This window comes from Malania oleifera, chromosome 6 (genome assembly GCF_029873635.1).
Source record: "Malania oleifera isolate guangnan ecotype guangnan chromosome 6, ASM2987363v1, whole genome shotgun sequence".
Classification (NCBI taxonomy): domain Eukaryota; kingdom Viridiplantae; phylum Streptophyta; class Magnoliopsida; order Santalales; family Ximeniaceae; genus Malania; species Malania oleifera.
This window is the reverse complement of record NC_080422.1, coordinates 3,804,911-3,830,608: the sequence shown is the minus strand read 5'-3', so window position 1 is coordinate 3,830,608 and position 25,698 is coordinate 3,804,911. Positions and strand designations below refer to the sequence as shown.

At 36.1% G+C, this 25,698-nt stretch overlaps 1 protein-coding gene across 2 annotated transcripts in view; it reads right to left on the bottom strand.

Annotated features, from left to right (window-relative positions):
• LOC131157958 (glutamine-dependent NAD(+) synthetase) overlaps positions 1-19,130 on the bottom strand; it is a 33,590-nt gene extending 14,460 nt beyond the window's left edge. The window contains exons 1-6 of one of the 2 annotated variants that reach the window (XM_058112444.1): positions 18,356-19,130; positions 17,858-18,068; positions 7,777-8,082; positions 7,155-7,378; positions 6,584-6,687; positions 5,543-5,677 (exon numbers count right to left, since the gene is read on the bottom strand). In XM_058112444.1, the coding sequence (XP_057968427.1) occupies positions 5,543-5,677; positions 6,584-6,687; positions 7,155-7,378; positions 7,777-8,082; positions 17,858-18,051 (963 nt within the window). In that variant the 5' untranslated portion in view covers positions 18,052-18,068; positions 18,356-19,130. The remainder of the gene's footprint in view (positions 1-5,542; positions 5,678-6,583; positions 6,688-7,154; positions 7,379-7,776; positions 8,083-17,857; positions 18,069-18,355) is intronic. The other variant, XM_058112443.1, reaches the window with a different exon arrangement.
• Between the last annotated feature and the right edge of the window lie 6,568 nt (positions 19,131-25,698).

The following is a 25,698-nucleotide window of genomic DNA, read 5'->3' as shown; positions in this document are numbered from 1 at the left end:
ATGTTAGTCTCTTGGGGCTGCAGCAATGTTGTGCTAATTTGTTTGCCACTTGTTCATGGTCGTTTAAGACACTTTAAGTTGTTCACCTCATTCTTGGTTGTTCTAGTCGTTGACCTTGTTCGTTGGTCTCATTTGTGAGTGTTAAGATGGAGATCATGAATCTCAAAAGTATGTATCCCTCATCATTGCCAAAGATAAGGAGCGAGGAGTTGGATGGGAAGAATTACATGTAGTGGTTTAAGGCTGTCAAGAGGTATTTGATAGGCTTTGGAATCTGACCACTTGTTTCAATACAATCCCAGTGATGACAAGGGTAAAGAAGCATGGATTCAAGAAGATGCATTGATCGACTCCTTATTATGGAACTCAATGGAACACTACATAACACGAAGGTGCATGCATCTGGATATAAGTAAGGAAATTTGGGATTATTTCAAGCTTTTATATTCTAGTAACAATACACGCACATATGATCTATACCTAGAGTATTTTTACGGTAAGGGACTAGAGTGTCAAAGAGTACTCTAAAAAGATGAATTGCATCCACGAGGAACTTAACATTGTGCAGTAAAAAACTGTCGATTCTGTAAGATGCAAAAGCAGAAGGTGCAGATGACAGTTATTCAAGTTCTAGCAGATTTGAAACCAAGTTTGAGGGTAGCCTGATCTCAAATCCTTAGTAATGCAGAGTTGCCATCATTTGTTGATGTTTAATATCGCTTCCGTAGTGCTCCCTCTAGTACACATTCACCAGCCCTTGCTTCTCATGTCTTAATCATTAGCTCTAAAAGGACTGCTTTGCTACATAGGGTAAACCTAGTTTTCCACCAAGTAGTAGCAAAAGTAGTTTTCCACCAAGTAGTAGCAAAAGTTCTTGGGGTGGTTCGAGCAGCCCTAGTGGAAGGGATGAACATGGTAGAGGCCCCCTCACAAGTGCACTCATTGTGAACCAGGAGGTTATACAATTAAGCAATGTCGGAAACTTCACAATGCACCACCACGCATCGCCAATGCAGCCACCACAGATTCCACACTTTTAGGCTCAAGCACCTATGTCAAATGAAGAGTACTCTCAATTCCGGCAATATCAAGCATCCCAGTAAGCTTCTCTTTTCATTGCATCTCTTATTAAGACAAGTAACCCCCCATTTTCCTCTTCTCGTATTTCTCACACTAGTCCTTGAATTATAGATTTAGTCGCTACAATTCATGACAGTATTCTCAAAGCTTACCTAGCGTAACACTTGCTGATGGGTCCACTACCACCATAAGGGAAATCCATTTACTCAGTCTCTTTTTCTTCTGTTTTGTATGAGTTTAAGAAATTAGTTCCCATTTTGAGTTCAATATCTAGTCTTGAGTGTGAGTCTTGTCTATTGGGTAGCATCATCGTGTTCCTACTTTGTAACTTTTATAGATGTTTATTCAACGATAACTTGGCTTTATTTAACAAAAGATTTCATATCTTTTGTGCCTTTTTTTCTAAAATAAGGACTCGGTTTGATTTGTCTATTTGGAAACTTAGTAGTGATAATGCTAACGAGTACTTCACTTCAACACCCAACTCATTACTTACATAACTAAGTTTAGTACTGTTCATCAGTTATCTTGTGCTCACAGTCCACAACAAAATGAGGTTGCGGAGAGAAAAAATTGACATCTTCTTGAAGTCACTCATACCTTTATCAGATGCATGTTCCTAGAGTGTTTTGGAGTGATGTCGTGCTCACTAACTGCTCTCTTATTAACGAAATTCCTTTTTTTGCTCTTGGTGGTAAAATTCCCCACTCTGTTCTCTTCTTGAATGCTCCTTTGTTCTCTGTAGCTCCTCATTTATTTCGGTTGTGTCCTTTATTCATCAATTAAACCCAAGGTGGATAAGTTGGATCCTCATCCTATAAAATGCATTTTTTTTTTTTAGCTACTTATGTGCTCAAAAGGGATGTCACTGTTATAGTCCTATCACAGATCATTTTTTTCTCTATGTGAATGTTACCTTTCTGAGTCTACACCATATTGTTCTTAAATCCTTTCCTCTGCCTCATCTTCCTAATTCTAGCTTATTATCTCTGTCCAATCATCTACTTGCTTCTTCATCTAGTTTGAGTCCTTCACGTCACCTCAATTCCTAATTTGTAGGAGTATACACAGCAACAACTCAAGGGAGGAGAGTCCCCTCCAGCTTTTACTGCTATGCCTTTGGTTCCCTTGTCTTATAATCCCATTTCCAAAGATGTTGATCTTCCCATTGCTATCTAGAAAGGTGAACACACCTATGTGCATCATCCAATCTCTAACTTCATTTGCTATGATTTCTTCTCAACATAATATTTGTTTTAATAGTACTATATCTGCTATTGATCTACCTTAACATGTTTCTTAAGCCTTAGCCCATCCTAGATAGAATTTTAATACAATTGAAGAGATGTGTGCATTACAAGATAATGATACTTAGGAATTGATACCTCTTCCTCCTGAAAAGTCTCTGCTTGGTTGTTGCTAGGTATATACTGTGAAAGTCAATCTTGATGGTTCTATGGCTCGTTTGAAAGGCCCGCCTTGTTGCTAAAGGATATGCTTAGGTGTACAACTTGGATTATTTTAGACACATTCTCCCCAGTCGCCAAACTTGCCTTAATTTGCTTGTTCATTTCCTTAGTCACCACATGTGACCAACATCTACATCAATTAGACATGAAGAATGTCTTCCTACATGGTGATCTTTTGGAGGATATTGGGCTATTGGGATCCAAACTTGCTGATACACCCATGGATCCTAAGAGCCAGTTAGTACCATATAGGTGATTTTGTTGGCTGACCTTGGACAGTGCTAGAGACATGTTAGAAAGTTGAACTATCTCACAATCATTCAACCAGAAATATCTTTCATAACAAGTGTTATGAGCCCATTTCTTGACTCTATGAGAACAATTCCTAGCTGCAGTGATTCACATCTTGAGATACCTAAAGGTGCACCTGGAAAAGGGCTCTTATATCATGATCGGGGACACACTTATATTTAGAGAATGGGAAGGCTACCTTCCAACAAAAGATCCACAATCAGGTATTCTAATTTCAATGGTTGTAACTTGGTCAAGGTTATGGCTCACACTAGAACTTTCTTGGTTAATGAAAATGTTGGAAGAACTTGATTTCCACATTCTTGGTCTATGGAGTTGATGTGTGATCTACTGCTTATATTGCCTCCAACCTAGTCTTCCATGAGCAACAAAACACATTGAAGTTGATTGTCACTTTGCTCAGGAGAAACTTACCCAGAAGCCCATTACAACCACTCATGTGAAGTCTAAATCCCAACTTGCTAATGTATTCATTAAAACCTAAGGGTGCTCGAGTTAAATTCAGTAACAACTAACAAGCTAGGAGCATATGAAATCTTGATCCAGCTTGAGGGAGAGTCTTACTAATTATTTTGGTTGTTTAGCATTATTTATATGCATTATTGCTATATTAGTAAGTGTGAGTAGTAAGTGTCTTATGGTTGCTGTTATGTTCTAGACATGTATTACAAATAAAAGGAGAGACCTATCATTGTGATTAGGTGATGCAGGGGCAGCATCAAGGATCTACAACCTTGGGGAGAAATTAGAAGAAATTAAAGAGAGGAAAGAAGGGGAAGAGAGGAGAGAGGAGATACAAGGGGGAAACCACACATTCACTTCAAATTCAAATTCAACAACACCTTTTACATGGCTTTTACAACACATGAAATTACACATATATCCCTAAAAATACATTAAATTACAAACATACCCCTAAAAATATACAAATATTACAAACAAGCCCCCAAATACATAATCCTATACTAATTAAACTAAACACACAATTAACTACTAACTAAACCCAACAATCCCTTAACCCAATTTTTCTTAATTATTCCCCAACAAAGATCTTCCCAAGGTCTTTCTTCTTGTCCTACATCACTAGGTCTTCCAATTTGCTCAATCTTCAACAATTTTCAACTCAAGTAGTCAAGTCAACCTTAAGTTTCTTTGTATGGATGTCTTAGTGTGGGTGCAAGGATGTCAAAAAAGCATGCGTGTGCACAAAATTGACAATCTAAGTCGATAAATATTCAGAAGACTTTAGTTGTCTCCTTAAATCTCTTTATCAATTGTCCAAGTATGAAATAGCTTTTATCAAAAATGTTATCCTATCATAACCAAATTGATTTTCTAAGACCCCTATTATATGTCCTTCAATAAAAGTTTATATATGTATATATGAAACTCCACAATTTGCATGTCAATCAACAACTCAATCCATTGGTTTCACTCCCCTTTTTCTATGTTTTTTTTTTTAGGGGAGTGGAGGTTGGTGGGGTGGAGAGAGAGATGGATGGACAGTGTGGCAGACTTGTATCAAATTCCTTCTTTTTTTAAAGAGATAAATAACCAACTACATAAAACTTATAAACCATACAAAAGTGGATGAACCTGATAACATTTTTTAAACAATTCTGGGAGTTAATTAACTTTTGGTTTTGCCATCATATTTTTCCAGTTTTAGTTAGCCTCATTGGACCAAAAATTCACTTTCAAGGTTGTCAAAATTAGGATCCTACATAGGATTGCTAGGATGGTTTGCAGGATCAAATTGAGGATTATATGATTCTACTAAATACGTAAATTAATATGAAAAATTAATTTGTATGTTGTTTCTTCATAAATTTATATGACACAAACCTACAAAATTGGAAGTGTTGAAGACTCAAAAATTATAAGTATCTGTGGTAGGGCTCTCATATTACCTCCCCTGCCCTCCCCCCCCAACAAAATAAATAAATAAGAAGTGTTCAAAATGTTGCATTCTTAATTTAATCAAACCGGCTTATAATGATATTAAATAATAAGTAATTTTTATATAAAAAAAATGAATTTCTCACACAAATCAGTCAACAAACAACCATACAACATGAACGTCCATTTTTTTCTTTTAAAAATGTCTTAGCAAACAAAAGCTAAACTATTAAGCTAGCTTCTATCTTAAATATCAGCATCCAAGCCACCATTTGCCTTATTAGTATCATTTGACTATCATCATTAACTTAATCAAGGCCATCATTAAAATCATCACTATCATTATCATTATTTTTTTTTAAGAGGTCACTATGATTATCATTATAATTGTTAAAAATGCATCAATATATTATTTACCTACCTTCATCCTTAATGTTTAAAGTTTGCACCACTCAATATATTATTCATCTATCATCATTCTCAAAAAACAGATTTTTGAGATATAATTACGTTAATATAAAATAAACCAAATCACTTTCTAAGCTGTTCATTTCATGTGCAAGTTGTACAGGACATAAACAAAGCCTATATGAAGAATATTTTAGAAAGGATTTAAAAAAAATATGAAAGAATGTAAGATGTTATATTCCTACCATGATCCTACTAAAATTCTGCCAATCCCTACAATCCTACTATGACTAACAATTTGCAATTCTATGTAAAATCAGAGTCATTTTAGTAAAGTAGGATTGTAGGTTCTCAATTTTAACGACCATGCTCACCTTAATTGGACTGCTGAGGGGCACTTTCAGATTGAAAGGTTGACAGAGCTTGTACGGTGCTGATACTGATGGAATAATTAGTTTGGAACTTGCTTGCTCTTGGAAACTACTTATAGATCCTCTTAGACTAGCAACCTGCAATTAAATAACAATATTTAGGAATGAGAAAAAGACCAAATACAGCATGAAAATATAATCAGGTTTGAACTTTGACAGTCTGTACTACTGAAATAGATTTTTATATAAATACATACACACACACACACACATATTATATATATACATAACAATAACAACATAGTTTTCACGAAAAAAACACATGCCTTGACACTAGACTCATATAAGCAATGAACGTCTCCTCTTTATGTTATAAGTTTGGAGTCAACAAATTTAGCAATGACAGTTGACGCAATATTTGCCACAACCAAGCCTTCAGCCCCCTTGGTGGAATTGACCAAATCAATATTTTTCCACCATTCCTCACAACTACCAACAACTAAATCTGGAGTGTCACAATTCACTAAGTCCAAGTTATCCTTGGTCTATCCCTTCCCCTCCGATTGCCTCTGTTAACAACTAAATCCAATCTTCTCATTGGAGCATTCTTTTTGGCCTACTTTGCAAGTGCCCAAAACATGTTAACCACCATTATTTTATCTCACCATCTACAAAGGCCACACCAAGCTTGCCATTGATGTGTTCATTATTTTATCTTTAGAATCACACCACCCATCCATACTAAGCATACAAATGATAATAGTACAATAAACAGAAAAACTATGCACAACAAACAAAAGTTGCATCCAATTAATGCAAATCCATTTACCATACTTAAAATTTTCTCATAATCAGCTACGGAAAATTTAACGAACTAACAGCGGAAGATATTCAACGAAAAAAATGATGCATAGACAGTAGAGTAATTGATTAACAAGAAACATAATAACATCAACAATGGAGTAAAATATTTACTGAATAATAAAAGAACTCCAAGCTTTATATGACCACATTATACACATACGGTGCAAAATTATAGCTTACCGCATCTAGATCTACTTGGGCAAGCACAACCTCGATATCCTTCAAAGAAAATTGTGAGCCTTGAGCAACCACTTCTCCGTTTACAACAATGCAAGAACATCCATCTGCCACAAAATAATTAATCATCATCATTTTCAACCACCCCTCCTTGGTAAATGTGAACTCTCAAACAAAAAAAAAAATGTTTTTTAGTCTTTTTTTTTCTTTTCTTTTGGACCAGGACTTGGATCAATGGTAAGGTTGCTTTGGTCCCACGGGTTCGAGTCCAAGGAAACAGTCTTTCTGCATAAAAACAGGGGTAAGGATGCATATACTATGACAATCCTCCCCCCATCTTCGCATAGTGGGGAGTCTTGTGGCCCGGGGATGCCCCCCCTGCAGGGGGAGGGGTTGTTGTGAATAGAGTTTCTAGAAAGGATAAATCAAGGGTACACAGCTACAACCCAAAATCATATCATAACTTATAGGAGTTATCAAGCAATGAGATTTCATTCTAAGGAAATGATAATTTCATTCCTATTTTTTTTTTTTTTTTTTTAAATTTGTCTAGTGAACTAATAGCATGTTGTACCATAATAAAGACGGCCACCATCACATCCTTGGTGATTACTGTACATGTAAACACCTCCACGATTTTGCGTGGCACCTATAAAGGCACGAAGACGAAGATCAAGCTTTCTTAGTTGGTGGTGACTTCCACTAGCATTCATAAACACTTCAACGCCATTCAATGCAAGCTCAGCATGAAGAGGCATAGGAGTAAAAAGTTCTTCACAAACTTCAGCTGCAATGGCTCTGACAAGGAAAAAAATTGTTAGAATTTAGCAGTTTTCACGCACCAGATCAGAAAAGCAAAAGCCACAAATGAACTGCTTGTTTATGCAAACACCACCCTTATCATATCAAGATTCCTTGTAGTATCATCAAATGTATGTAATCTTATGTGCACACAAGGATGGATCATGTGCGCATGTCTAAAGCTACTCAAAGCAAACCTCAAAAAAAAAAAGTTGCAGCAGTAAAACATGCATTGAATCTTTTTGTGCTATTGCACGTACACACTGAAAGAGAGTTGGCGCAATAATACAATTTTCTTTAATTAAGTTCTGTGGTACAACATTTGGTTTCCTATTCTCACATTTTATCGCAATTATAAAATATATTCAAACAAAAATAGTAATGGCATTACTTACGTGTCTAAAAACTGAATGTATCCATAGCCAAAGGGTACAGATTTCTGTGACAAAGCATCAGAAATTTCAACAGGGAGCTGAAAGTCCACCAGCTTTTCTTCTTGCTTCCATGCTGTAAACCATCTGAGTTCCCTGTAATTTCCATCATTTGCAAGCCACATCTTGGGGCGTATCATGATAATTTTTCTGTTTAAACATAGAACCTGACAGTTGTAGCGCTCTGATCCTTTGAGAACAGGCATACCAAAGCTGCATAATATGCCATCAGTCCAATCACCAAGTAAAATATCCTTTAAGCACTCCCATCTGCAAGGGTAATAACAAGCACAAAGTTGCAATTAGAAGGCATTTAAATTTTGAGATGTGCAGTGAGAAGTGCTTTGAATGTCAAAATGCAGCCACAGAAAAGTGTTTATTTGATCCATAAAAATCAATAAACATTCCATTGTACTTCACATAGAATTTGATCACAAAATTAGAAGGGCACTTAAAGAACATTTCCATAGTGCCAATGTAAATTAGATAGCCTTCTTTTTTCTTTTCTTTTTCCCTTTTTTTCAAATCCTGATATGATAGAAAATAACACCAATGCAATTATTTTACTATGTAATACACAATCAACTTAGACATTCCCAATAGGACACCAAAATGCAAAATTAGTCATGAAATGCATGTCTTTATTAATCCAAGTTGAAGAAGCATAGGCGCCAACCTAATGAAAAATATTTTTCAAGATAAAATAGGAAAATTGCTTTCCAACAAAAAGTTAATTGTTCATTAATTTTCTTTGTCTGTTCGGAGAAATAATTACTTTATCTTCTTTGAGGAAGTTGTTTTCTAATCTTATATGGAAGATAATTTTTGTTAAAAAGTATTTTTCTCTTTCCTGTGTGACCTAAACTGGGGAAAATAGTTTTTCTAATCTAATCTCCCAAAGAAAATTCCCCACCAACAAAATAGAGCCTTAAATAATTAGACACAATATAAAAAGCAGGTACATATTTGATGAGCCTTATATTAAATCGAGTTAGAAGTTTTTATTTGATGAGCTTAACTTATTAAATCAAGTTAGAAGCTTTTAGTTGACGAGTTTAACTCATTAAATTGAGTTAGAAGCTCCCCCCACCCCCCCAAACCCAAAAAAAAAATGCTAAACTGCAGCTATATTACATATAGAAAGGAGATTTTCCTACTTTGCTGCCCATTCCTTAAAAATATCATTGTATAAATATTGACTGATAAATAAAGCTAATAACATTATAGGAACCATAACTAATCCATAATTAATTATAATCAACACAAGCATACCTCAAAACTAACTCGTACTTCCCCATAATTACCTAACTCTTTCTTCATTATTCACTTCTTAACATTCTAAAATTTCACTTCACAAATTCTAAATTTCAAGCCATAAACCCTAAACCCTTTTTTCCCCTCTTTCTCTCTTCTATCCGACCTCGATTCCCCAACTTCCACTCACTCTTCTGAGGGGGACCTCATTCCCTTTAGCTTTCAACCATGGCCAATGCAAAACAAACAGTGATGATTGAGAGAAAAACCTTTGACCAGGTTATTGAAGGCGAGAGCAGCAACATCCTAAGGCTCACAGAATACTGTAAAGGAAGATGAACCTCCATTTTCTTGGAGCTTGAGGAGTTCGTTTGGTTCCTTGTTGCTAGGGAAGGGAAGACTTCTAGACAACGAGAGAAAACAAACCCCAAACTCTTCATGGTTTTGCAGAATGATGATCAAGGACGAGACTCTGTTGCCGCATCTGAATTCGAAAAAGCAATGCAGGTTTCTTTCTCTTTTGGAGGCCAACTGAGGCGGATGGAGAAACCTAGTCTTTCTAGAGAGACACGACTCAAAGAAGTGGTTGAAAATCTTCTGATTTAGGGAGTCATGTGCTTCCACCCTCAACAGAAGTCCAAGGCTACTGCGCACACAAGACCATCGTCGCACCTGGAGAAGAAGAAGACACCAGTCTCCCTTGAAGTTGAAGCTCCATTGACTTTGTTTAACTGAGCTCTAGTTTGTTCTTGGCCCCACTATGGTAAACCCATAAAGCCAACCTTGGGCAATGACCAATCACAAGGCATACAGGGATCGGGAAAGACGACTTGCACTCGTTTGTGAGTGTTGTCGGAAATAGTAGCAGCACTCTTGAATTTGAATTCCATGAGCCAAAGATAAGCACTTCTCTTTCGTCAATGTTGGGTGGGCCTTGGCAATTCAAACAATGGAGGCTTTTCCCTTCAGTATCCCACCCCCAAAGACTTTTATGACAGCCGAGCTGCAACTCTTTCAGGTCCTTCAAACTCCATGAAGGTCCAGCCAAGGCAACAGAGAAGGTGGTCTATTTCGGGTAGACTACCCCTCCAAAGACTCTCCCTCTTAGATGACAGTAACTCATGGGGTAGAGGAAGACCTAGAACAGGAACCACCCAATCCATAGGCTGCTGTTAACAATCTAGCTCTGGTTCCATTCCCAAATAACCACTCTGAAGCTCTGCAAATCAGTTTCAACCCAATGGATGTGCAGGATAACCACAACTTAGAAATGCCGAATGATTTGGACTCGGATAGCACCCACTTTAAGGAGCAGGTTTCTGATTGGGTTTTACAAAAGGTCAAGTTGGTTAGCAAAGCCATCAGTGTGCCTTTTGATGGTTTTGAACACAGGGCTATGAGATTGTTCGAAGAGAATGAAGAAAATAGAAGAAAGGCACAAACTAACTCTAAAAATTCTTTAGGCAGCAACAAAAAATTGGACACCAATTGGGAGTTAAAATGCTCGGAATGTTCAGCAAATTATGATAAAATGGGAGGATGCTCAGATATGGCGGAAACAAGCAGCAGCCGGGGTTACATTGTTAAACCATGTTAAGAGAACTCATATCTTGGAACTTGGGGGGGGGGGGGGGCCCTCTTAACAACAAATCTAAAAGGATTCTAATAAGTTCTTTCTCAAGGATTGGAGAGGCGATAGTTTGCTTACAGGAAACCAAAGTGCAGATAATGGATCAGCTCTTAATAAGAGATCTTTGGGGCCAGGAGGCTTGTGGTTGGGTCTCCCTTGGTGCTGAGGGTAGTGCCCGGGGTATTCTTGTTTTGTGGCATCTTGATGTTGTAAGTTGTTAGATCATTCCAATAACTCATACTCAGTCTTGTATGTTCAAAATCTTGTCCAAAATTTTCTGTGAGTTCTCACCAGGGTCTATGACCAGGTGAAGGACCCTATAGACATTTTTCTAGACCAAGCTTTTGGAGATTAGAAGCTGGTGAGACACGCCTGCCTTAGATTACTGAAGGAGATTTCAGCATGGTAATTCACCCTCATGAAAGAAGAAGGGGTGGCTCAGAGAACAATTGCATGAAAGAGTTTCTAGATTTCATCAATCTGAATCATGGTTTTAAAAACCCAATTGGCCATTGACTGGGTGAATTCACCAAGTCGGTCAGACCAGTTGAACCGGCAGTCAAACCAGTGGTCGAACTGGTTAATGTATATATTTTTTATAGTGTTAATTAATAAAATTTTAGGTAGTTTTCAATCAACATTTTCCCTCTTCATTATTTCTGAAATGTTTTGGAATGAGATAGTGAGTGAAGAATTGGCCCCAAATTTGTCGTAGAAAATTGTCTATGATCAAGCTAAATTGGCGGAAAAGGATTCACATAGCTGAACCCACCTAGTGGGACTTAAGGTTTGGTTTGTTGTTGTTGTTGTTTTATTTCTGAAATGTCCCCGATCTTAAAAGTTACCATTTATTTATAAAATTTGCAAAACATGGATACACAAGTATTTTAATAAAATAATTTTAATTTTAAAATATTTTAACTCTCCCATTATCTCCATTAGTATACCCATTCTACATAGTTTTAACTCTTTCAAAAAATAATGGGTGTTTGAGCTTGTTCCCATTGTCAGTATATATTTGTATACATTATATAAATTACACTAAGTCAATTAGGAAAAAAATAACAAAACAGAAACAAATTTTGTAGCACTTTTCCTATTATTAAAATATTTTTAAAACTTAATATTTTTAATAATAAATAATTTATTCAATTAAAAATTATATGTACATTTATAGTTTACATGCATATTATGAACACACAAAAACCCATGTTCATATAAGACACACATGTATCTATTTGTTCCAAATGTTATAATAGAAAATTAAAGATGGTGCAGTGGTCAGCTGGAGTGTTTACTAGTTGACGAGGAGGTATGAGGTTCAAGTCTCCACACAATCATTCTTTGAATTTTCCCATGTTTTTCCCCTTCTGTAAGGCGGGGTCAACCAGCAAGTTAACTGGGTTTGGCCAAGTAAAGTGGGTCACCTGATTTCAGCCAAGCTGACCCCAATTCCTTTCAAATCCAATTTGGTCCTGTCACCCACATTGGCCAAGGAGTGGGTTTTGGTCCAACTTAGTCAAACTGGCCAATCCGAACCGGGTTTTAAAACCATGATCAATGCTCTTATCGATCTTATGCCCATGGGTGGCACTTTCACTCGGTCCACCATAGGCTTTATGAGTTAGCTGTCTATTCAGGTAAGAAGATATTATTCCGCTTCAGGGACTCCTTGAATCTGACTACCTTCTTCTTGAGGATTGACAAATTCTTAATTTTGGATATTAGGAAACTTGTGTCCCCAAAACTACCTAGAGCCTCCTTCCTAGGCCCATCCCGACCACTTTCTTATTCTCATTGACACAGTAGGGGTTAAATGGGGGTTGACCCCTTTTCCCTTCGAGAGATATGGCTAAAGCATAATGGCTTCGGGAACTTTGTTAAACTCTGGTAGTCCACGATTCAAATAAATGGGAAAGCTAGTTTTTTGCCAGCACCAAAACTAAAGGGGCTAAAAGAAAAATTAAAGGTATGGAACAAAAGCATTTTGGAAATATCCAAGCAAAAAAAAACAATTGCAATTCTTACAAGACTTAATGATGACTAAAAGGGTCAAAAGAGTGTCAACCAATGAAGAATTTACTGGTTATCAGCCTTGAAGAGAATCCTAGAGACATAAATCTAGAGCCTAATGGCTCAAAGAGGGCGATTGAAGGCCAAATATCATTTCCAACATTGAAATTGGGGAGAACAGCTTGACAGGGGAAGAGGAAATAAAAAGGAGCATCTCTAAGTTCCATAAAGTCCTCTACTCTAAATCCAAATGTTGGCCTTACAAGGCTTAAAATCTTATTTTAATGCTAACAAACAAGTGGAACTTAACATTTTTGGTTGAGTGGTGATATTTCAGAACTCACAAGGATCACATATGTGAAAGTAAGGTCAAAGTGCCCACAAGGATCAAATGAAGCTTATATTCCAAAGGAACATGATCATATAAAGCTTAAAGAATACTTAAAGGCATGGATTATATATTAAAGCTTGACGACTATGAGAGGATGAACTTGATATTAAAGCTTGAAGAAAGAGCCAAGACAAAGCATGAAGACTTAAGTGTTTAAGAATGTCAAAAATCTAAGAAGTCTTTATGTAAGTACTTCATTCGATTTCAATATGGATACAAGAAGCTCCTAAGTTAATTTCTTGGACCTAGATACCTTTTAAAATACTTGGAAAATATTTTTATAAGGTGAAAAGATAATTCAAAAATGTTAAAATTATTTTTGGAATGAAAAGCACCAAAAAGAGGTTTTTCCAAATGCTATCATTTTTTCTACACCCACATTGAGGTGCATTTTTCTCTATCCAAAACTCCTTATTTTAAAAAGTGTTCAACATGAAAGTTGTACGATTTTCTCTTACCTTTCTTTTGATACCAAGATCAACTAATTTGGAGTAGTATAGAAGAAGTTATGACCAAAATATTGAAGGGGGGTCGACGCTGTCAGGTTTTTGTTTTTTTTTTCCTAATGAGGAAGTGTACCCTCAGAAGACTGAACTTCACTTCAGTCTTCTGACCCTGTTTCTAGACTGAATTTTTCAATGTTTTAAGCAACTTTAGAAGACTGAACCCGATAGTTCAGTCGTTTGAACACTGTTAATGGACATATTTTTTAAAAGTTTTTAAATTCAAACTTACATTTCTTGTGCTCCAAACTTTCTATAAACTTGGGAAACACTCCAAGTCACTTGGGAAACACAAAATAGACTTGATTTCTCATCTATAAATAACCCCCCAAGGCTAAGGATTAATTACACCAAGAAAATACAGCAAACAAGCTTTCTTGCTCTCAAATCTCCCAATTCTCTCAAAGCTCTCTTGTGCAATCAATTTCTGAGTTTCACTACTGAGATTTGCTGTGAATTTATCAAGAAAATTCTAAGTCTACTCTTAATTATTTCAATCTAGAAAGAAAGCTTACGGTGATATCTTCTTGAGCTTCACATTTCCATATTGTGAATTTGATTGAACTATATAGATTTAACTTATACTAATCTGCTCTTTAAGAGAGTGTTCTTGTACACAGAGATTTTCTCTTGTTTCTTGTTGTTCTTTGATGATTCCAAGTTGTTGGATCGTTGGCCGAGTGTGAGGTATCACTTGGAGAGGCGTTGCTCTAGCCTAGCGAAGGAGTGTGTGAGCGTGGGGTATCGCTTGTAACGGTGTTGTTCTGCCCGGAAAGGAACTGGTATAGTGAAATCCTTAGGTGGTTTGCCTAAAGCAAGGACGTAGGCTGGGGATAAGCCGAACCTCATAAAAATCGTGGTCTCCTTCTCTTTCCCTTACTCTCTTTAATTTCCAGCACACATATAAACTGCGTGGGAGTTTTAATTTCATAAATACTACAGAGTTTGGATATTAAATAAACTTAAAGATTAATTTGTTTTTGGGCTTGCAGAAACCAAAAGGGAGTACGTTGGTTGATCAATATTTTGCGGAAACCGTAAAAGAGTACGTTGATTGGTTAACACCCAAAGACTCTTTAACTGAAAGTTCATTTAAAATCTGAATTTTGGAAAAGTGTGGATGTTATATTACTTATCACCTTAAAAGACCAATTTCATTCTCTACAGGACTAGAGTCAAATAATAATTATATACAGGGATGCAAACAAACAAATATCTTGAATTCTTGAAAAGCTGAGAATCACCAAAAGAAGTTGTATTGTATATCTTGGTTTGGCATTTAATGGTTGATTGGTTTGATTGGTTGGTTGAAGTTTTGATTACTTGAGTTGAGATTGATTTGTGGATTGATTATTCATTTAAGTTTTTGTGTAAATCAACAAGAAATCAAGAAATATTTGAAAGAATTAAAAGGCTTAAAAACTCATTAAAAGATTTGAAAGAAATTTTAAAAACCCAATTCACCCCCCCTCTTGGGACTACACTTTGGTTTTCACCAAAGACTAGAGACCTCTGGTGGATGGTATCAATTTTAGATCTCCCAGCTCTTCTACCACGGAGTGGCTAAAGAGACCCTTTGAAGAAGCAGAAATCCTTCAATCCATTAAAGATTACTATGGGAATAAAACGTTGGCCCGGATGGTTTCTCTATCTTTCTTTTAGTCAAATTAGAGAGTTTTCAAGGAAGACATTATCAACACTTTTGAGGAATTTTCTAGATAAAGTAGATTTGTGAATGGCATTAATGCCACCTTTTTAATCTTTGGTTCCAAAGAAATGTAAATATCAAGGATTTTCACCCAATAAGCTTGGTGGGAAGCATTTATAAGATCCTTACCAAAGTTCTCACTACAAGGATCAAAAGTGCCATTCCAGAAGTCATTGGGCAGTATCAACATGCCTTTGTGACTGGAAGATAGATCATTTACATTACCCTTATTGCCAATAAAGTGGTGGATTCCTACCAAAAGGAAGGAAAAAGTGGTGTGGCATGCAAGCTCGACAAGGAGAAAGCCTTTGACCACGTCAACTGGAACTTTATTCTGTACCTTCTAAGAAACATAGGCTTTCAAGAGCGTTGGTGCAATTGGATCATTAAATGCATCAATTCTCCAACTTTCTCAATGCTCATAAATGTCTATCCATCTAATTTCTTTCGCTCCACTAGAGGTTTGAGACAAAAGGGTCCCTTGTCTCCCCTCTTGTTCATCATGGTGATGGAGATGTTGGGCCTTATGCTGAAGAAAACTATCGAAGGAGGGCTTCTTAATGGTCTTAGAGTCGGCAAGAATGGAAGGTCCATAGAAGTGTTCTTTTCTTCACGGATGATACCATAATTTTCCATGTAGGTGACCCTCCACATTCTCAATCTGCAATATGCATTTTGGGAGGGTTTGAAGCCGTCTCAGACTTGAAGTAAACCTTGAAGAAAGTGAATTTATTTCAATTGGAAACAGCACAACAGGGCCTTTCTTTACATGCCTTCTAGGGTGCAAGATGGAGCTTTCCCCATCAATTTTTGGAGCCAAATTCAAAGTTAAGGAGTGTGGGACCCCATTAATGAGAAGTTTGAAAAAATATTGGCAGGTTGAAAAGGAACTTGTTGCCTAAAGGTGGCAGACTCGCTCTTATTGGAAATACCTAAACAAACTTTCCCATCCATTCCACGTCTCTCCTTCCTTTACCAACCTCAACTGCCAAGAGACTTGAAGGAATTCAAAGGAAGTTCCTACAGGGGAGCATGAGGGGCAGAATTCAAATTGAACCTTATCAAATGGGGCATGGTCAAACAATTGATTTGTTTGGGAGGAATGGGGTGAAGTCCCTTTATACTTCCAATAAAGCCCTTCATGGGAAATAGTTGTGGAGGTTCATGAAAGATAAAAACCACCTTTGGCGGGGAATCATTGCTTTTAAAATTGCGTTAGAGCATAATGAATGGACTACTCGGGCTAGTAGAGGCCGTATGATGTAAGGGAGTACATATTCATCAGGAAATGTTGGGATGACTTCTTCCCAATTATCAAGTTTCAAGCAGGGAATGAGGACAACATTTACTTTTGGCGCGACTGAAAGGCTCAAAATGTTTTATTTCCTACCATCTACAACTTGGCATGTGATAAGCCCATAAAGAAGCACTCATCAATCATCACCTTCAAATATCAGATCAGGGGATCTTCTAGAACATTCCCTTTTTCAGAAATGTGGCAGATTGGGAACTCATTGATTTTTAAAGCAATCTCTACAACTTCCAACACCAAACATTTCCCAATCAACTAGAGTGGAGCTTAGATAAAAAGCAGGGTTTTCACAATCAAATCCTTCTTTAGGAAACTATCACCAATGGAATAAAACCACAACAATCCCCGTCACTCATATTTTTGGAAGACAGCAGCCCTACAAAGGTTGCTCTTCTGGCCTAGGAGGCAACACATAAAGATTTAATGCTGCACATCCAACGGAAAAGGGAGCTGACCATCATGAATAGGTGTTTCTTATGCATGCTGGTGCAGAATCAGTTGAGCATATCCTCCTTCATTGCCCCTGGACCAATAATCTTTAAAATATGGCTCAGACTTTGATCGGACAAAGGTGGGCTATTGCCTGCTCTGTGGGAGGGGAGCTCTAGGCTTGGAAAGGATTTAGACCACCAAGGAGAAGAGAAAGGCATTTTCTGTCATCCCTATAGCATACGCAGGAGCTTTGTGCACCGACCTGCCTATTGCATATTTCTGGTGTGTTTGGAAAGAAAGGAATATGGAAGTGTTCAAATATTCATTGCACTGCTACTAGTAAAGAGCAGTGGGTTGTTGCATTTTCCAGCTGGCATAGTGGGATTATAGTGAATGAACACAATGTAATTTTAGATTTCTGTCACATCTTGTTGGACAGTTGACTTTGTGCACTCTGGGTTGGCATCCCCTCCGGGCCTCCATGCCTTTTTAATAAAATTCTCTCACTGATAAAAATTCTAAATTTCAATCAAGAAGTGTAATACTGCTTTACCATATTTGCCTACAAACTTACAAATTATAATATATCACACGGATTACAGTACAGTTAGAGAAATAGGAAAAGAATTTACTTAAGTTATAAAAACAGATATCTAAAAATTAAAGAGTTAATTAATTTTTAAAAGAAGTTTAAAGAAGATATATAACACGTGCATGTGCCCAGTGGCTCGTGTTAGCAAAATGTTATTAAACAAAAAATTTAAATCCCAAAACCAAAAAAGCTTCAAAAACATTAACTTACGCGTGAGTGACAGTATCAAGTTCCAAGAAATGGTCTTCACAACCATAACCAGTAATCTCCAGCTCGGGTCCAAGCCTAATGACAGCCCCAGCTGCTTTAGCCCTGGCAATAGACTCCTTAGTGTTCTTCAAATTGAAATTAAAATCCATAGCCCATTGGTTCAGATTACAAGTGGCCACCTTTAGCAACCTCATCTCCAACCCTCTCTTCCCTGCACCCAGCAAAACCCACAATACGAAAACATTTCTATTAAAAAATACAAACAAACAAAATACACTATAATGCAACGCCAAAAAATCCTTCTATGGCTGCTCCAGCCCTCACCCAAAAAAAAACAAAAAAGATTTTTCAGCCAAAAAATGGGAACGAAAGACAACACCCAGAACGCGAAATCGAAAGCATTTTATTAAAAACAACAAGAACGTGCTGAAATACAAGAAGAGGACTTCTAGTTCTAGGGCTGACCCAGAAGAGAAAAAGAAAAAAGAGAAAGCTCACGCTGATGATTTGGGGAAACAATTTGGGGGGCGAGGGAAATCAAAAGCAGCACAAGATGGGGTGTTTGTGAGTTTGCAGAGGAGGTTTCTCAGTCTCGAGTGTTTATAGAATTTGGAAATGGAGGGCAGAGTGGTAAACGAATTCTGGAGGCAGAGGGCCGTAGCGGTTGGGTGTTCTTGGACGTCTTTGACGCGTCGAAATTCTCAGTCCGAGGGGCTTGACCTCTTGAAGCTTGGAAGTCGACGGGCGTGCGCCAAACGGGCGGGTGGTTGAATCGTGCTGCTCCTACTTCTATTGATTGATATCCCTCTGTGACTACCTTTTATTAATATAGATTCCACCAGTGTACGACTTTTTTAGCATAGAGCACCTTCATTGTTGCGCAAGACCTTGTCCGATTCGAGGCCATCTTCATTGGCATTTACCTCGTACCCAACCTCCATCATTTATCGACAACAGGAATCTTCTTGACTGAAACGGAAGCCACGGAGGGCACGTCGTTGGTTAATCAGGCGGGAGCAAGGACTGTGCCTCCCGCTAATCCAGTCGCTTCAGGGGTGGAGGCAGCTGGTCCGGCTAATCAGGCCCCCCGGGTGGAACACTGTCCCTGTCAACCAGATGAGTGAAGCAGGCAGGGAATTTCATTACCGCTCAGTTCCTCATGCACCTTCGCTTCCATCAGATCAGAGGCCTGCTCCTGCACAAAAATATCCCCTGCCTAACACGGATTGTCTCCTCTTGTTCTTTCTTTTAGCCTTTTAGGCAAAAACAAAATAGCAAGTAAAATAAAATAAATGACTTTTTAATATTTTCCTAGTAATAAAAATTAAATTAAATTTACCATTTAATTTTTTGAAAATTCAGTCATTCTCAAATAAGGACAAATATCTGGCAGGAGTAAATTTTTCAGGCATTAGTATTTGAGTTTATACAAAAAAGGTATAATTTATTATAAATTTTAATTAAGGGAATTTTGCACTGCTTTGGTGATCCAAACATAAATATTATAAATCTAGGTTAACCATTCTTGTAATTTTTATTTTTATTTTTACAAAAATGTTGGAAATTGTCAAATTTTTACGTAATTTAATCATACTCTTACTTATTAGGATTTTTTAACCCGAACATTATGTATTATAATAATAAAAAAAAAAATCATATCCAAACTCTCCACGCCTTTTGGAAATTGATATGATCAATGTGGGCTTGGGAAAACGAAAAATCCGACTTCCTCCATTAGGCATAAAAGAAATTATTATACAAAAAGATAACATGAAACGAACAAGGAAACATGAAACAAAACTTATGTATAAGAAATTCAAAAAAATTCATCCAAGCTTTGTTTTTTTACCTATTTGTGTAATCTTGGTATACTTCACCATATGAATGCAATTATTTAGGTAATTCCCAAAAATAAGCAAAAGGTCAGAAGAAGAACAACAATCTTATTCACCTAAACCTCAATTGTCAAACAAATAATATCCAAATCAGCAAACGAAAATGTAGAGGCATGGGGCTCGGGCAATCAAAATTTTCCATACATCATTGTCCATGCAAATCACATAAGGCAGACAACACCCAATCCACAAGGAGGTTCATCATGTCACCCAAAGATGTTGAGAGATTGAAGTGAGTAATGCATCTCTCGCCTTAGGCACACGGAAAAATGCATTACCCATATCTCCTACAAATTCGACCGAGGAACGTTCTAAATGCAAGCTCACATGATAAGAGAGAAACAAAAGCAAATGTCAACCATAACAAAAAGCCAATAATCAAAGAGTGTCCCTTTTATGTTGGGATTGTATTCAACTAGTCAGTATTTTAATATTTACCTCATTTAGAAGGCATGATTTGGAATTTCTTGTAACACCAAATTTGACTTTGAGAATGCATGAATATGTGTTTAATTCATTTTTGTAAGGACCCTTTTTCAACCAATTCAACACATGGTAAAATTAGCCCGATGCTAGATAGGCCCACCGCTTTTCTCTCTATCTTGTCTTTGTTCAATTCCCTTCTATCTCTTTCATCCCTTTTATAGTATGTGTCTAATCACCTCCCTCTTTTCTTCCTCCTTCTTACAATCTTTTTACGAATTATATGAATCCTATTTTACCATCCTTACTGCACAGGTCTCCCTTACGCAATAAAACACTATCTCAAGACATTTGGGGCAAAGGCTATATAATGATCTCATCTCATCCACAACCAATCATCAACCCCCACATTATTGTTAAAAGGGTGTTGTCAAACAACTCGAGGAATGGCAATTGCCATAAAAATATAGAAGTGAAACCATCACCATTAGTGATCTTGAAGTAAGGAGAAAAACTAGATCTAGCTAGGAGCTTCCTTTTTTCAAGTGCAAGTGTAGTTCGGAAGGGGCTTAAGGGTCAAATGACATTATTATTTTAGCTTCTACATTCATTTATGAAATATATATATATATATATATATATATATATATATATATATATATATCATACTCAAGCATGAAATAGGAAAAATAGTTTAGCAAAATCTTAAAAGTTGTAATGCTAATAAATTTGTCATTTTATTAAAAAAAATGATGTGATTTTAGTTGTTATTGTTAGCCTTGGTGGCTATATGATCTTAATTGTCGTGCTTTGATGGTAACAACCCATTAGTGGTTATAGGTAAACTAATCTTTGCATATCAAGCTATAATAAGTACAAACTCAAATGCCAAAATTAAGCAAAATTTTAATAAATTAAACATCATCAAAAATAGGAAGATTGTTAGTTTTAGTGGCTACATAATTATATTTAATGTGTTTTGATGATATTAACCTATTTGCAGTTCAAAGTGTATCCTATCTTTTGCAGATCATGTTAAGTACAGGTACAAGTGACAAATACATGAAAGTACTAGATCAAATACAAAGATCGGACCGGGTAGACATTCGAGTGGCAAAGATAAAGACGACACTCAATTGGAAGATCTCAAACACATACTAATGGAAGCTAATATAGAAACATATGTAATGGGGAGAGTTTGAGGTAGTTTTTGCTGTAACTTTTGTTATTTTGTTTTACACAGGTTTATTGTGTGACGCCATTTTTTTTTTTAGTTAAATACCTCTGATACCATAATAATAATAATAATAAAGTCCACCTGGACCCAAGGTAAGGTACCGGGGAAACACCTATCCATATCCATATTTTATTTATGCAGCGGAAAAAATAACCCAATTAGACTTTAAGTACAATACTAGAGTACTACTGTCTCCCAAAAAATCCATATCAACCCCTGAAAATCATCAAATCCTCAAAGTCTATTCAAACATATACCCAGTCCCAAAATGGAAACATACCCTTATCAATAGAAATCTACTCCTCTGCTATTTCTGAGCTCGGTTTGCCTGACGCCCTGGATTTCCTGAAATGTTAAGATCTACTGGGTAAGACACCTCTCAATAAGCGAGAATAAACTATTATCAGTGTGTGGTAATGAGTTTTTAGTGTATCACATCATTTTCATAAAAATATTCATTTAACTGAGAAATCATGGAAATCTGTTCTCATATCCACACACACACACACACACACACATATATATATATATACACGGGGTGAGACACTTCTCAGCAAGCAGGAATAAACTATTATCAGTGTGTGGCAATGAGTTTTTAGTGTATCACATCATTTTTATAAAAATATTAATTTAACTGAGAAATCATGGAAATATGTTCTCATATATATACATTTGTAACCATATATTATTCTCAAAGTATAATCATGCTCAACAAATATTTATGTGTACAAAGTAGCATATCTATCAAAGTACAATCATATGAGTGTATCGCGTCTGTAATGAGGAAACTCATTCATATCATCGTCATGCAATAACCCCACATGACCGAGTTGTGCAGGCTGAAGGCAGGACTTAACCCTGGCTAACCTACCAGGCTAAGTCAAAATACCTCGTTTATAGTACGATTGGCCCACCGCAGCTTGATCCGGACCCAGGGGCAGTCAACATCTCTCCAAAGGCTTAATCGACTTCTATTACCAACACGCTCCTCGAGTTGTATGGTAGCACTAACTCAATCGCTAGCACCGATACCGTGCTCTCATATCATTAAACAATCGGGTTCTCATTTTTATCACTCATTATACATATAAGTTTATTTCCAAAAATTTCCATTTCTCATAAATATACTCAAGCTCATGAGTATCCATGTGTATGTATCACATCTCGTCTGTAACTCATGGCTCATTTCTTATAATATGCACCAGCTCATAAGTATCCATGCGTATGTATCACATCTCGTCTGTAACTCATGGTTGTACATCATATCTAATAAAAACATGTGTAATGGCCCGAACCCTTAATCCCGGGTCTGGTGCGTTCTACCTGATAAAATCTCTGATATTCCATAATTAAACCATACATATGCAATGGAAAACACAACTATGAACCTCAATCATACAAATAATACCGGTGTTTCCTAGTTTTACCCACGACCATAATATTCTTCAACACTTGCATTTCCATAATTACATATATCTCCAAAACATTTCAGTATGTTCACAAATATTCTTTTCTCCGCAGCCTTAAAACATAAAGGCATAAAACATAAATATTTACATTCCTCAAAATTAACATAGAAATATACCATTTTCTTTTTCTATTTCCTAATAATGCTATAAAAACCTCGAGCTCTCAAAGCTCGATTTCGAGGAAATCCTGAAAAAAAAAAAAATTCATATTCGGATGAGACACATTTCAGTAAGGGAAGAAACGATATATTAAAACAGTGTGTGGCCAACATAAGTTTATAATCAATATAATATTTAACATTTAAAAATCGTTAACACAAATTTTGAAATCATTCGGTGATCCTATTCAAACACATGCAAATGTTTAGCCCACGAGATTACCCAAGGATAAGGGTGATTACTCGCCCATACAAGTAGCATCCCTCTGCTCTGATATTTAGGCAACCCAAAGGTCGCAGCTGAAGCATACTAGGGCACTCACCTTACTCAGTAAGCCCTCAAGTGATAAATTGATCTCGTACTCACATAGTTCATACAAAAGTTTATCGACAAAGGCCTTAAGGAAAGGGAAATCTACCCGCCCATACAAGTAGGTCCCTCTACCCTAGTACGTTATGCGACTACTGCCACATCTGTAGCTACTAGTGCACTCGCCTTACTCAATAAGCCCTCAGGCGAAAGGTACGCCTTACCCAATCGTAACATGTTCTATGTAAATGCATACTTCTAATATCATAATACATCATTCTTTCTATCATTATTCAATCATACACATTTGTTCATATTCATGGCTTAACATTGCATTGCATTTCACTTTAAGTGACTCTTTCCCATTTTACATTGTTCATATGTCATTTCCATTTCATTCATTTCCCTTTTCATTTCATTTCATACCCAGCATCTTTCAACTGTTTTACCCAGCATTTTTCAGCTGTCATACATTTACCCAACCACTTTTAGCTGTTACACATTTACCCAGCCACTTTTAGCTGTTACACATTTACCCAGCCACTTTCAGCTGTTACACATTTACCCAACCACTTTCAGCTCTTACACATTTACCCAACTACTTTTAGCTGTTTTACCCAACACATTTCAGCTGTTACACATTTATCCAGCCACTTTCAGCTGTTGTACATTTACTCAGCCACTTTTAGCTATTACACATTTACCCAACCACTTTTAACTGTTTTACTAGCATATTTCAGCTGTTTACATGGTTGCATTAACACACACAAGTAACATAGTTTATGTCATGTTTTATTCACAATGCATTACTTACTTAACCTGCATCTCATACATTTAACATATATTTTCACACAGCATTCTATTTACTCATGTCACACAATTTAACAATAAAATTTATACACTGTTAGTAAAATAAGTCAACCAACATTTAATGTTTATATACTAAAAATATCTTTCATTTCTTACATAAATACTCTGAAAATATTTTTCCACTTTCATTAGTTCATTTTCACATATACACATCTAATAAACAGTCCTAAACTCGAAAAAATATAATTTAAACAGTTGACATTTTACCCATATTGAAACATATATACATACATATAACACAATTTATTTTTCCACTAAATTCATAAAAATTCTAATTTAATATATATTTTTCCCCTTACCTTATTTCTTGAATTACGCCAACAGGGACTTCGAAAAATACATGCGGCGCTCACCTAGACCCTGAAATTAAATTCCTAGTTCTAATAAATTATTTCTAAATAAAATACTTATTTAAATATTTCCTAGGACCATAATTTTCAAATAAATAATAATACCCGCAAATATAATCAAATTGCCAAATTTCTCAAATCTCACTTTCACTTTAAAGTAGGGCCTAGAAAACCTCAATTGAAAGTTTACTTACACCAAAATGACAACAACCTTGATTAGGACCATATGGTGGTATCCGATCGTCGATTTAACAGCATATTAATAGCAAAATTAAGAAAATGAGAAAAAATTATATTTTCCCAAAAGCAATGCCTAAGTCATTCCCATGAAAAATCTGCTCTAGTAGAAATGTCGGCAGCGGAATTGGGAATCCAACGGCACCTTCCGTTTTTCGATCTGCCGCAAACTCGTCGAGAAATTGAGAAGAGAAAGGAGAGAAACAGAGAAAGAGCAGCTGCAGGAAAAATATATTCAGAGGGGGGGGTGCAGCTCCGACTTCTTCTACTTCTTCTTCTTCTTTCTTCTTTTACTTTATATATATACAGATCTTATTTCAATTAGTTTTTTTTATTTATTTAAATCCAATGTAATAATGTTTAATTTAATAACTAATTATTTAATTTATCTTAATTTAATTTAATTTCTTTATTTTTAATTTTTTTATTCTTTTTCACACGCCATTCCTTTTATTTATTTATCTGTTATTTTATTTATTAATTTTTTTTTCAAATTATTTTAATCCTTCTAAATTTTCGAGTGTTTACAACATGTATATATAAAATCTTATTTCATCATATAAAATATTCACAGATTTCTTTCTCAGTAATCGCAATCATTTCCCATGCCACACAGATTTTCAATAATATTTAACCATATAATAATTCTCCAGTAAAACATTTGATATTTCCAAAACTACCATTTCATATATATATACCTGATAAGTCAGAATATTCACATATAATATTTTCATATTTCACTTCAATTTAATCAATTAAATTTCTCAAAAGTCCTGACATAATTTATTCCCCTCACTTATTTCTTTATTCCCCTTACTTATTTCCCAAGGAAATGCTTGTAGGGATCCAAAATCAACGCCTACAGTATTCGTACAAAGCCTTGTATTCCACA